Source organism: Dipteris shenzhenensis, unplaced genomic scaffold (assembly GCF_047967505.1).
Source record: "Dipteris shenzhenensis isolate YYH24624 ecotype China unplaced genomic scaffold, Dip_SZ_1.0 scaf0066, whole genome shotgun sequence".
NCBI lineage: Eukaryota > Viridiplantae > Streptophyta > Polypodiopsida > Gleicheniales > Dipteridaceae > Dipteris > Dipteris shenzhenensis.
In genome coordinates, this window is record NW_028239373.1 from 20,001 (window position 1) to 32,622 (window position 12,622).

The 12,622-nt window shown below is 49.9% G+C and overlaps 1 protein-coding gene across 1 annotated transcript; it reads right to left on the minus strand.

The window, feature by feature from the left end:
• Positions 1-4,861: 4,861 nt before the first annotated feature.
• Positions 4,862-12,417, minus strand: LOC147879233 (NADH-Ubiquinone/plastoquinone (complex I) protein). Its single transcript, XM_087372277.1, is given in 1 exon segment — positions 4,862-12,417. A coding segment is annotated over 1 exon segment (642 nt). The 5' UTR covers positions 7,550-12,417; the 3' UTR covers positions 4,862-6,907.
• Positions 12,418-12,622: the final 205 nt, after the last annotated feature.

The window sequence follows — 12,622 nt, forward strand, 5'->3', positions numbered from 1 at the left end:
AAGTACAGCGTCACATTTAACACCTAGGAAAAGTACAGCTCAACTATAAGATGCATCAGCCGGAGTTATAATCATACATAGATGAGTCTTAACTAGTACAACTACTCAATTGTCCACTTCTAATAAACGTAATTAACCCAATTCCGAGAGGTAAAAACCTATTCAAAAGTTTAATGCAGACGAACCCAATATAATATGGAGGTGCCCTAGGCAGAGTTTCTACGAAGTAGTCTTCAGTCATAGCCATTCGTTCCCGCCTATCAACCGCTACCGTAAAGGCCTATACTTTGTCACAAACACCCTTACCAATAGAAAAAAGAGAAAAACAAATATCCTGAGTGCGCAGAAATAGAAATCTCCAAGACCCAGCTCCAGAACCGTTTCCATACTATCGAACGGCTCCGCAAGAGAGTGAATTTGTAGAGTTGAGGAAGAGGATTCCCCGCCTCCAGGGCCTGACCCCAAATCATTGCCTCCCCCCGGATCGGTGTCGGATCCCGAATCCGTGTCGGATTGCAGATCGATGATAAAAAAGTTCAAAACTAGAGAGACTTGTCTTAAATTAGGAAGTAATGAATTCAAGAATTGTCTGGTTTCAGCAGGCGTGGCTGTTGTGGGCTGAAACATGTCCAGGAGATAGCGCGCTGACAGGATATCAGCTAAATAGAGTTGGATACTTTTGGGCAATGCGGTGCTTAGCACTTGATCGAAGCCATGTCGGCACGAGTCGTTAAGTACGCCGGTCACTTGAGGCAGAGTATCATACTGAAGAAAAGAACACAATGCTATAAGCTGATTGCGTTGTTGGTCTTGAAGAAAACCTTGCTGGTTTAAGGCCTGGGAAATCGTGTCAAGTGTTTGGACCCGGAGACACAATTCCCTGCTAATACTACTATAAAAAGCTTCCAGTTATTTAACAGTGGTTATAGTTCTGTTATGATCCATCTATAAAGTGGGGTTCTTTTTCTTAGATTCTTTTTTTTATATTCATGGCAGTTTGTCCAGAATGAAAACGTTCGGATGAGTGTTTACCCCGACCCGAAGTGTTACTAGAGTGTATGCATACTTCCGTAAGTAACTTAACTTGGTGCAACATGGAAAATTCTCTGTTATCCACTGCGTAACTCCCATAACACACGCAAAATAGCGAAGGGAGTCGGAGTAGTTCTATAACCTAAATTTCTTGATGGCAGTGAAAGTGTGGTGGGTGGAGCAAGCAAGGCAAGCTAGCTTCTTACATTGCCAAGCGGAAACCGCCGGGAAAAGCAAGGGAAAAGCAGAGGGCTTCCTGTTTCTTCCTGCCTGCAAAGCCTAGCTTTTAGCTAATCGAAGCGGAAAAGCATAGAGATCGAGCGTGACGATGAGGGCCTCCTCGGCAGGGCTGAAGGGGGCAAGAAGCAAGCTTCTGCTCCCCCGACCAGCTATTTCACTTCCCATATTCTTTCTGTTCTGCTAAATCCCATCATCTTATTCGTGATCGCTTCCCCGGAATGCTGCCAGCAATCCAAGGACGCATGCCTAAACGGAAACTAAGTTCCCCCTTTAATGCTATCGCATTCTCTCCGGGTTAAAACCAGGCCAGGCCGGGAGGAAGTGTGCTTGTCCTTATCAGTGCCTCCCCGTCTTATTCCCCTCTCACTTCGGCAAAAGGTGAGTGCTTTGCTTCAGTTTCCTGTTCGGTATCAGTTTCCTGCTTCATTTCCTGCTTGCCGGTTCCTTCGGCTTCTTAGAGCTCTAGGTTGGGGCGATGCGATAAAACACTCTAGATGGAGGCTTAATTACTCCTGTTTCTTCCTGTTTCCTGCAAAGCCTAGCTAATCCTTCTATTATACTCAATTCTGTGGGAATCCAGAGCTATGCTATATCGTTCCATCTCGCAACATTCCGTGTAGTGCGGGATTCGAACCCCTACTGGTAGCGGTAGCTCCAATTTAGCCTTCAGTGCTTCCGTGGGACCCGTATATTGGTGGAGCCCTTATCCATACTAGTAGAAAATCGAATCTATTCTTCATGGTTTCGCATCATCATCTATTGCTATCCCCATCGTGAACACTACTGCTAAAGAATTTACTGGGATCTACAGATCGAGGCCTACGGAACACACGAGGGTTATCCGTGTTAGTCCCGACTTCAACATAAACAGAATTATCAGTGCTAGTCGAGGCCTCACTAGTATCCACAAGATTATCAGTAGTGTTAGTCGAGGTTTCAATAGTCTCCACAGGTTTATCAGTAGTGTTAGTCGAGGTTTCACTAATCTCTTCCCCCTCCGGAATATCCTCTAAGAAAGGCATGCTCTGTGCTGTTGAATATTCACTGTCTGAATCTGATAAATCCTCCGTAACGTCGAATTGTCTAAAGTCACTACAACCTGTATTCCCATCATTAACCACGACATCATTCACGCTATTGCTACTGCTAGTAAATTGACTGGGATTTGAGGGGAAACGCTTCTTTAATAAGCGCACCCCGGGTGGGGTCTCAGCATTATCCGTGGTAGGCTGGCTCTCTGCATCAATATTCTCAGCATTATCCGTGGTAGGCTGGCTCTCTGCATCAATATTCTCAATATCATCTAATACAGGCTCCTCATTGAACACAACCCTAGCTATCATGGAAAGCCCCTCCTTTACCTTGGGTATAGCACCAAGCCCGCCACTATTAGTACCACCATCATCATATCCTCTCCTATATAGGTAAATAGCCATCAAAGCACCAGTAATACAACCCAATGTTATTAGCATCGAATTTGACAAATACCAGGGATGGGAGCACAGTCCAAGTACCCTTCATCGGATGGAAGGCGCTGTTCCTTCGCACAGTCCAAGTACCCTTCATCGGATGGAAGGCGCTGTTCGGGAAATTAAGTGGGCTTTTCAGAAAGAGATCAACGATCTTAAGTTGATCCATCAACAAGAGATCAACGATCTTAAGTTGATCCATCAACAAGAGATAAACGCTCTTAAGTTGGAGATTAACTCACTAAAAGAAGCCTTTACTACAGGTACAACTACAGGTACAACTACAGGTACGCTTGCTTCTACCAGTACGCCTTCAAAAGAGGGAACTACAGGTACGAAGGAAGATTTCGCCTCTTCACCGCCGCATACTTCTGTGAATTCGCCTTTTCCGGGAAACCGCTGCGAGCAATCAAGCCAAACCACAGAGCCTGAACCTTCTGCCGATGAATGGTTAATCGAAGCTACAAGGCATAGAGATCAAATCCGTATAAAGAAAGAGATAATTGAAACTACACGGAGGGAGTCTGAACGTGAAGCTGAACGTAGACGAGCCTTTAAGACAAGGGAAATGGAAGCATGGCTTTTCGATGGAAGGCCTCCAGTCAAAGAACAGGCTATAGAAAAGCGGCAACCAACCACAGATAGAGATAGAGATGGAAAAGATAGAGATGGAAAAGATAGAGATAGAGATGATAGAGATAGAGATAGAGATCCGGCGGGCACGCGGGCCTCCTAGCTAATCCTTTTCCGGGATAAAAGCTTGCTTGCCGGTTCCTGCGATTCCGGTGAGTGCGATTCCCAATTGGGGAAGCTTTAGGTGGGTGCTTCTGCCGCTTGCCGGTGACCGAAGCTTCTGCAGAGGGAAAAGCGGGAAAAGCTCTAGGTTGGGTTCTTCAGCGGTTCAACTAGCGATGCGATAAAACACTCGAGATGGAGGCCGGGGAACCGCTTCCTGTTTCCTGCAAAGCCTAGCTAATCCTTATCTCTTCTATAATACTCAATTCCGGGGGAATCCATCTCGCCGAATTCCGGGGTTACGTGCAACGCACTGAAGGGATTCGAACCCCTTCTAAAAGCTTTCTAGTAGCTCCGCTATCAGTGCGCCCTTGCGAATTTTTCTTCTCATTCAGAGGGTTGGAAGGGCGTGGAAAACGAAGCGCGATCAAGCAAGGGACACTTGCCTTCTTGGAAGAAAGAATGAATTTTTTGCAAGCGGTTCCGGGCGGGAGGCTGGAAGGCGAGGGCTCCCCCGTTTCCATCGGACCTGATCCAGGATCTTCTAGGCGCCCACGGAAGCCCAGTAATTGGTCATATGAGCTTAGGACCGGCTGGAAATTAGAGTTTCCAGGCCTTCTTGGCCTTCCCCGAGAAAATCCAGATCTTGGCGGATGGCAGAAAAGCTCTCCTATGGGCCCGAAGGCCCACTCGTTGGGATGAGCAGTTGGATCCTCGGCAGTTAATGCGGTTTCGGCTGCCCACTCGGAATAATTTCCCAACGCAAATAGGAACAGAGGTCTTTCAACGACTGCTCATTGCCCCCCTCCGGCTAAGCCTTTCCAGCGTTTCCAACTTCGCTCCTCTCGTAAAGCATGGAATAGTTCCTCTGCGGAGGTTGGATTCGGGGATTCCGCTTTCCCGCTGCCCCCTGCCTCTTTCTCCGTTTCCTCCTCCGGGCGCTTCCCCGGCCTCTGCTGCTTCCGAGAGCATTCCCCCACCTCCTCTTCCATCGGCCTTTTCCCCTTATCCTTTTGGTCTTTCTCTTCGTCCGAGCCTTGGCATCAAGCCCTCCTCCAGGAGGTAACCATCGCAGCCAATCGCCATACGGCGACGCCGCCGCAACCACGATTGGCCACGCGCATGATTTTGACCGCGGCTTTCGAACGGTTGCCTATTCTCTCCCTTATTCCACCCTTTCCTCTCAGACCCCGAAAAAATAGAAGTTTCGATCTCTTTAGTAAAGGAGTACTCATGAATAAGTCTTTATTTATTAGCTCGAGGTTTTTTCCGTGTAGAAGCAAACTGACCAACTTTTCCCTTTTGATTATCTTACTACAGAAAAGGTCTTGTATGGAGTGCCATTGCAGCGGGCGAGGGATAAGGGGGCGGACCCCCACCCCGAGGTAAAGATATTCAATAAGACCACTCGGATACATAGACAACGTGCCGTTTCATGAGTAACTAGAAAAAGCGGGGAGAGATATAGAAAGAGAAAACTAATCAACGAGAAACTAATAGCTAGTAGCAACGACTTCTCGGGATCCATTAGTTTATACAGAATCCATCTTTTAGGTGTATCGAGATACATTATTTTCACCAGGCGTATATAATAAAATAGAGTAACTCCCCGGTGTCCCGGGGTACCTAGTCCTCCCAGAACCGCGGGAGACAGTCGCCCATCATACGGCTCACCCACTCAACTTGCTTCGGATGTTAGTTCTGAATCGTTCAAGTTCAGATAACTTCGTTGGCTTTACGAACGAAGGAGCGGAGCGAGAAAGCGCCAAGCGCTTTCTCAACGATGCCCACTTTATTGGTACCTCATTCTCGAGGACTTGTTTTCCTCTCCCATCCGCGGGGTCCCCGGCTCTCCCCCGGAGGGAGCAGGGGGGGATACCGGGAGAAAGGGCGAGCTTGCTTATTCTCTCCGGAGATGTTCAATCTCCTTCAGACTGAGTTAATTGACCCGCGCCTCTCTCTCCGGTCGTATTGGGAAATATTATCTTCCACCCATCTGTCAAGCTCTTCTCCTACGAGTCAATTTTCGCTAATAAAGCGCTGATTCTTTGGGGTGTGCTGGGGGGGGTCATGATCTGTCCCCCCCGACGAAAGGTGCTCGGCCAGCCCTTTCCAGCTCTTATCTCCCTGCGAATGACCCCCATTAGTATCTCATGGTGGATGGAATCATACCATTGCTTTACGTTTCCTAACGTTTACCAAACGCTGGAGTAACGCTTAAGCGACCGAAGAGCCTGTGGGCTTCTTGTGGGTCGGAACCCATGAGATCTGAGTGATAGTATAGAAAGACTTGGGCTAAAGCCGGTCCTCTTGTATCAGCCGGCCGGTACTGAAAGCAGGACGGGGAAGAAAAGGCGTTCTCTTCCCTCCCGCTTCTCACTCTTCCCGGGCTTCGCTCTCCGGAACTCCACCCCACCGAGATCCCAACGGACACCACATCTTGCATATTTTTCAGCTGCTTCAGTGACGTACCGTTGACGGCCATGATCCACAGATCAGGGCAGAGCGAGATATCCTACCTGCGGCCTTGTTCGAAAAGCTATGCATCCAAAGATTCACAAGGATTGAATCCCCTGTCTGAACTCTGTCAGACACATCCAATGGATCCAACAAGGGGGTTAAGCAGAGTGAATATGTAGAGTATAACCTACCAAGGCTTTTAGCTACTTAGGCCCCTTCCCGGCTACTGGATCACTACTCCGGCTTTCCCGGGTTCCTTTCAGGTAGGCGGGTACTACGGACCTTCTGCCGTCCATCGCGGAGCCCTTTCATAAGCTGTAGGGGAGGGCGCTAAGCGCAGTAAATAATCGAGGGGGGAATATTTCTATACAATTAGTAAGGGGAGAGACATATACATATATATATAGCTTGGCCCTAAATCCTTGCACACCCCCCCCACAAGCACCCCCGGGGACCTGCCAGAACTGTCGGGCCCAGAAAGCGCCCTCGGCCAGAGAAGAAGCTTCGCTTCTTCTCTCGAACTTGATTGACTTGGCCAACGAATAAGGCCCGTAGGGCGCTTCGCGCCTTTTCTGCGCTTCGCTAATCTCTTGGCGCTTCGCTTTCCAAGATGAATTGGCGGTTTTTTTCGGATGGACTTCGCCGTTATTCCCTAAAGGCTGTATTATCACATCGAGATGTCGATTCGTTCCCTGTCCCCAGTGATATGGGTAATCTGCTCCGTCTGTCCTCGTCCGGCTTGCGTTGTTCCAACCACCGGCAGGGAGCACCTCAGCAATCGCGCGCTGTAACTGGGAGTCCTATTACACTGAAGGGTACTCCGATTTACGGCAACTTAGGTTCATCTCGTGTAGTGATAGCGGCGGACTCGTACAAGGATCTTGGGTAGGTTCATGAGATCCTAGCGGTATCCCCTCACTTGTCCTTTCGTAGATGCGTTCTTCCCATCTGTCCTGCGACGTTTTGGTAAGCTACGCGTCCGGTGCACGACCTCGTGCCGAGGTCTCCCACACTGACTCTGGGCAACCCCTTCCGGCCGCCCAACGACTGATAACGCTAGTAACTACTCCTATTAAGGCTAGTAAGTAAGCCCCACAGCTCGGGGCGGCAGAGAACAAATGGAATTTGCTACGAAAGCCGGCTAACGGGAATATTCCTGCGTATGGAGACGTAGTAATAGACGAGGTAATAGCTGAAATAGGATTAGTTTTGGCTAAAGCGCCTGAATCCGCTATATATTTGACACGGGTTTAACGTAATGCTAAAACTGTGGCGAATGCATTGGTGGTCATTAATACATAAATAAAGATACCAATTAGTGATGGTTAAATCCCTTCTATGGTTCCACGTGAAAAACCAATTGAGGGATAACCTACATGTCCAGTAGGACTATAAGCTGAAAGTCTTTTTACTTCTTTTTAGGCCATGGCGGCCAGTGCTCCTGGGATCATGAAAGCGATGCTGCGGAGAAAAAAGAGTTATTGCCGTGTTAGATCATGGAAACTATGGGGAAAAACACGTAACGTATTGGCAGGAATAGATATTTTAGGTGCAATAGGAAGGAATGCTGTAACCAGAGTGGGTGAACCCCCGTATACATCAGGTGCCCACATATGTAGAGTCGGAAGTAAATCATTAACCGAGCCGTGCAGCAAAGAAAGCTGTCGTTCACTCGCTGTTCGCAACGCGAAGAGTTCAGAGAATTCCCGAATGACCTACTACGGTGCTCTCCGAACCGTACGTGATAGTCGCCCATCATACGGCTCTCTAACCCTACAACACTTGGATTAGATATACCCAAAGGTCCGCCGCTTTCAGCCATTCCACACGCTGTCGGATACACCTGGGTCACTGGGAACGATTTCAGTGGATTCTGGGCGGGTGAAACCTGCTCAGTATAAGCAGGTACCAGATAGATAGACCCCTTTCTTTCCGTTGTTGCCAGTGCTTCCCCGGGCCGGGAAGGGAACAAGGCCCGTAAGGCGGCGCAAAGCGTTTTCTCCGCAGGTGAGGGTGGTGTACCACCACCCGGCAGGTTTCCTCGGAAGAATGAAATTCCTTGGTTCGCGAAGCGAACAAAGGCCAAAGGCTTCGTTCGGGGTCTTCGACCCGCGAGAGAACGCGAAGAGTTTTCATCATTTTTGAAAACGCTTTGCGCTTTCTGCCCTTCGGGGACTGGGGGTAAGTGCCGTACCGGCGCTAACCAGGTATCTGAGATAAATTGCGTGATAAATTGCGGGAGAAATTGTCCTATAGGGCGATTTCGGGGTCCCCGCCGCAGGGAACCCGCCTCTCCCCCCGGTCCCGTTTCCCCCCGAGACCTACGGCATTTCTTCCGGGACGGGAAATCCCCGGCTGGGAAAGAGGGGTCCCCCCACAGGGGGGGCCGGCCCCCCCCTACGGTGGGACCCAAAGGGTCCCGGGGGGGGGCTCGACCCGGGGAAAGCTTTCCCCGTGAGATTTATCCCGGACCTTCGGGGGAGCTCCCCGTACCTGCTCCCCCGGGAAACGGGGGACGGGAACGAAGTGGGAGGGTCGGAGGCCGGGTTCCCACGGTCGCGGAGGAAACCGAAGCGCTTTCTCTCCGCCCCGCGCTTTTGCGCGCTTCGGAGGTTATCTCTTTCCTGAACGGAATGAGGTAGAGGAGCGCTTGCCGCGCCCCGCGCTTTCCCGCCCTTCAGGTTGGGTTTTGAGCCACTTTTCTCGCTTGGTTGGCTCGTGGGACAAAGGCCGAAGTGGCACGGAGCGCTAGGTAGGTACTAAGGGTCCTATGACTTCCAGCCGGGGATTCAGTTCACCGTTGGATCTCGCCGATACAGCCTATGGTTCTGGTGTCTTGGGATATCGTTTTGTTAATTGTCCCCAAGGGGTTGAATAATCAGCTCCCATGCAGCTGTTTCCAGCTCCTCCAATCTAGACCTTGTCGCTGTTTAACCTCGACAGGCAGGAAGCACACCAGCGTGCGTTCGCGCGTTTCCACCGTGCTTATGGCACGGGTTAACCGGGTGGCCAGTCGACTAGAGGGAAGATAACTTCGATTCGCCAGGCGGGCGGGCTTCTCTCGTGTGACACTATAGAGTTCGCGCGGTGTTCCTTACCTCCTAGCCCTCAACCGCGCTTTTGTAACATGCTATGGTCTCACGCTCTTACGAGGTAGTGATGAGTTCCACGCTCTAGCACAAGGCGCCCCGGCAGTACTGAGATTGGCCGCAATCTGCCGGTACCCATAGGCCGTCTTACGGCCGCTCGAGAAGAAACTGCAGTGATCTTGAATGAGGAACCTACAGCGATAAATGAGATCCCCATAAAGGTACCACTAGATTAAGCACCGAACAAAGTGATTTCACATCCAGTGAAAATCTTAGCTGATTCTTCAGAGTTGGTAATTCCAGTAAACCCATGGATCATAGAACAAATAGGGCGGCGTGGGCCCCCCATCCACACTCTACGTATAGACGCGAACCCCCTCGTAACCGTACGTGCGACTCTCACTGCATACGGCTTGCACGAACACTATTGGATCTATCTCATTATGGGGCCTTCCACCTCGATCTCCATTTTGGAAATAGAACTTGCGTTCCGGGGCGCCTCCTTAGTTCGTTAAAGGAGTGGCACATAGCGCTTATCAGGGGCTTCAGCCACTCGACTGAAGGGAGGGCCGGGTTCCTTTCGGAACACTCAGCGAAATTGCCAAGTCCCCCGTAGCGTAGGGGGGAGGGGTTGGCCATTTCCAGGGCCTCCGGCCTACTTGCCCTGGCGGGAGAGGGTGGCTCCGCCCCTTCGAGTTTCGTTTTCGGAACGCCTCTAGTAGCTCCTCCATTCTCACCTCGTTCCAAGGACCACTTGTTCGTGATGGTATTTGCACAAACAAGGCTGAAAGTTTACGGTTTATGACCCGCAGGTATCTTGTAATCGGGTCGCTCCGCGCCTTCGCTGTTGAGGGTTCGCGGACATGATGGATTTCCACTGGTCCTGCGCGCTGAGCATCGTTCATCAAGCATTCCGAGAAGGCAAGGCCCAAGGTTCGCAGAAACCTTCGGCCTTGCTAACGTCGGGTATATGTTGAGGTATCCCTTCCTTATGTGAAATCTCATCAAATCTTTTGATCGGGTGTGAGATTGTACTCTTTCATAAGCACTCTCTGTTGTTCTTGTTCCGGCGTCTGTCGACAGTATTTCAGGGGTGGACCTCGACATTGGTTGCCCTTCCGTTTAGGGATGGGGTAGGCCTTCCTCGAACCAGAAGGTCTCGAACGCGCTCCGTTTGGTTTTCTGTAACTTCGAGAGCTAATCCATCTTCAGTTCCTCTTCGCTTAACACATTGGTAATGCCAATATTGTCCGTATCGTAGGAATAATTTGATAGGGGAACGCGGAGTTGGTTTGGAGAACGAGGGGAGTGAAGAACGAAGGTTCTACGAACGAAGTGAAGAGCGAAAGATATGTACATAGATAGATATATCTATATGAGTGGGTCGAATATCTCGTCTGACTGAAAACGCTCCGTTGGTTTTACGAGGGAGCGAAAGCCTCTTCCTCTCTTTCCTCGATTGAAGTTCTAAATCTTTCTTTCCCCCATTTATCCAATTCATTCGGGTAAATATTGGCGGCGGGTGGGAGAGAGACTTTGGCCCGTGGTACGCCCAGCCGCTGTCCTTGGATTTTGGGATTCCAAATAACCTGCGCCACGGGCGGATAAGCCTTATATTATAATGGGGCGGGGATAGCCGATCCTATTTCTCCCAATCCCCATCAGTTTGTGCTGGTGCATAGTAACGTAGATTGGGCAACCTTCGGCCGGCCCACATAGTAGCCGCCCGGTGCGAATATCTCTGAGTGCCGTGTGACACTCCCGTTCGGAATCCGTGTGACCAGTTACAGAAGATGGGTTTGTATATGGCTTCCAAGATCACTCCCATAGTTCCTAGTATGACCTTGTCCCGTGGTGGGATGATGGTCAGGGGTCGGAGTTCGCTCTCCGCCTTGGGGATACTTCGCCGGGACTTGGTGGAACCAAAACCGTTCTTAGTTATTCCACGTTTTTCTTTCATTTCATTTCATTTCAAAGGTCCATCCATTCCGCTGAGATTCCGTCCAGTGTTTGGCTGTAAGTGGCAGGGGTGAGGGTTCCCGGGTGTGATCATCGTTTCCGTAAGCAGCAAATCTTTATCTAAGACCATTATTGGGTAAAGCTGGTGGTTTACGTGATCGGGGCCGAAGGCCTGATTCGTTTGGTAGATTTGGTCGAGGTCATTGTGTACCCTGGAGCAATCCGTGAGTGGTGTACAGAAGTTCCTACGACCGAGTGTTCCTAGCCCCTGTGAACATTTTGGTGAATGTCTTAAAGAGGGCCTCTCCAACCGGTGAAGTGGGTGTCCACTTACTTCGGCCATTCCTGGCTTGTCTTCGATAACGCCTATTCCGGGAGAAGTCGGGATAAGGGCACTTGAGGGATCCTTTAGGGACCCAGGAGAACATGTAGCGCTGGGTTGGGGTTTAGTGAACCAACTAGGGTCGCTCCTTTAGTTGAAGTATTGGGCTTCTTCGCACCCTCCCGTTGCCCTTGTTGGGTTACACCCTCGGAACCACCCCTCTAAGTATATTTATTTCGCTCCACTTTCTTCAATCCCAACTTTACGCCGAGGACTTTTTCCGTCGTGGAATGAGACCAAGGGAATCTCCATCTCAACCGGGGTTTGAGGTGTCGCACATAGGAGATTAAGACATAGCCCGTCGCCATCGCTGAGGGACGTTTGGCGAGGTGTGTCCGATGAATATATATATATATCCATATATCGGTAGTGGGCCAGTCGTACCCAAACAATAATATTCCGGGGGGGAATGCACCTGAAATGGAATATTTTAAGCCGGCTTCTGTGGAAAATTCGGAGTCTCTCTTCGAGGCTGCGATCACATAAAAACGTGAACTTTAAGGCTCGGTAGCTGAATACGTGGCAATTGAATCACAGGCCGGGATCATGAAAGGCGTACTGCGGGTAGGAGGTGAAATTGATACAATAGATTCAAAAGCATTCAACCTCTCCCGTTTGAAATAATCCAAGCACATAACAATGGTACTAGCCGTACTTAATAATGGCAATATTTCGCGAAAATATGTCAAATTGTCTTTCATACCATTATTATGCAGTAGATTAGCAAACGTTATAGGTGCGCCAGCGGCGGCCGGTATGATGGTTATTAGAAACCGATAGGGTGGGTCCTCCCTCCCCGGTCAGAACCACACGTGCAAGTTTCCCCGCATGTGGCTCGTTCGTGATGACTTCTGAAGATTTACGGGGACTACCGGGCCTGAACCGTGGGATGCGTGTCCCACATGAGCGAACCTTTCGAACACTGATTTATGTGTCCGGAGTATATGGCTCATGCCATATCCTAGTCGCCCGGATTCAAGTTCTATTTACTATGTCTAGACGTATTTGAGTTCGCCTCGAAATTACCAACCGTTGCACTTTGTCCTTCATTCAGCAAGGGTTTCACCCACGCCCTTCACTCTACGAAAGAAGGCCGAAGGCCCGTATTTCGAACCAAAGGTCCTCCGGTTGGACGATTATTTGACTACGGAAGTCTCGTTGGCATGGAGAACTCCATTTGGCTTTCAGCGAGTTCGGGTCTCTGGAAGGAAATTATGCGCCGTGTTGCTTTACCTTTAGAAGCACCACACTTACCA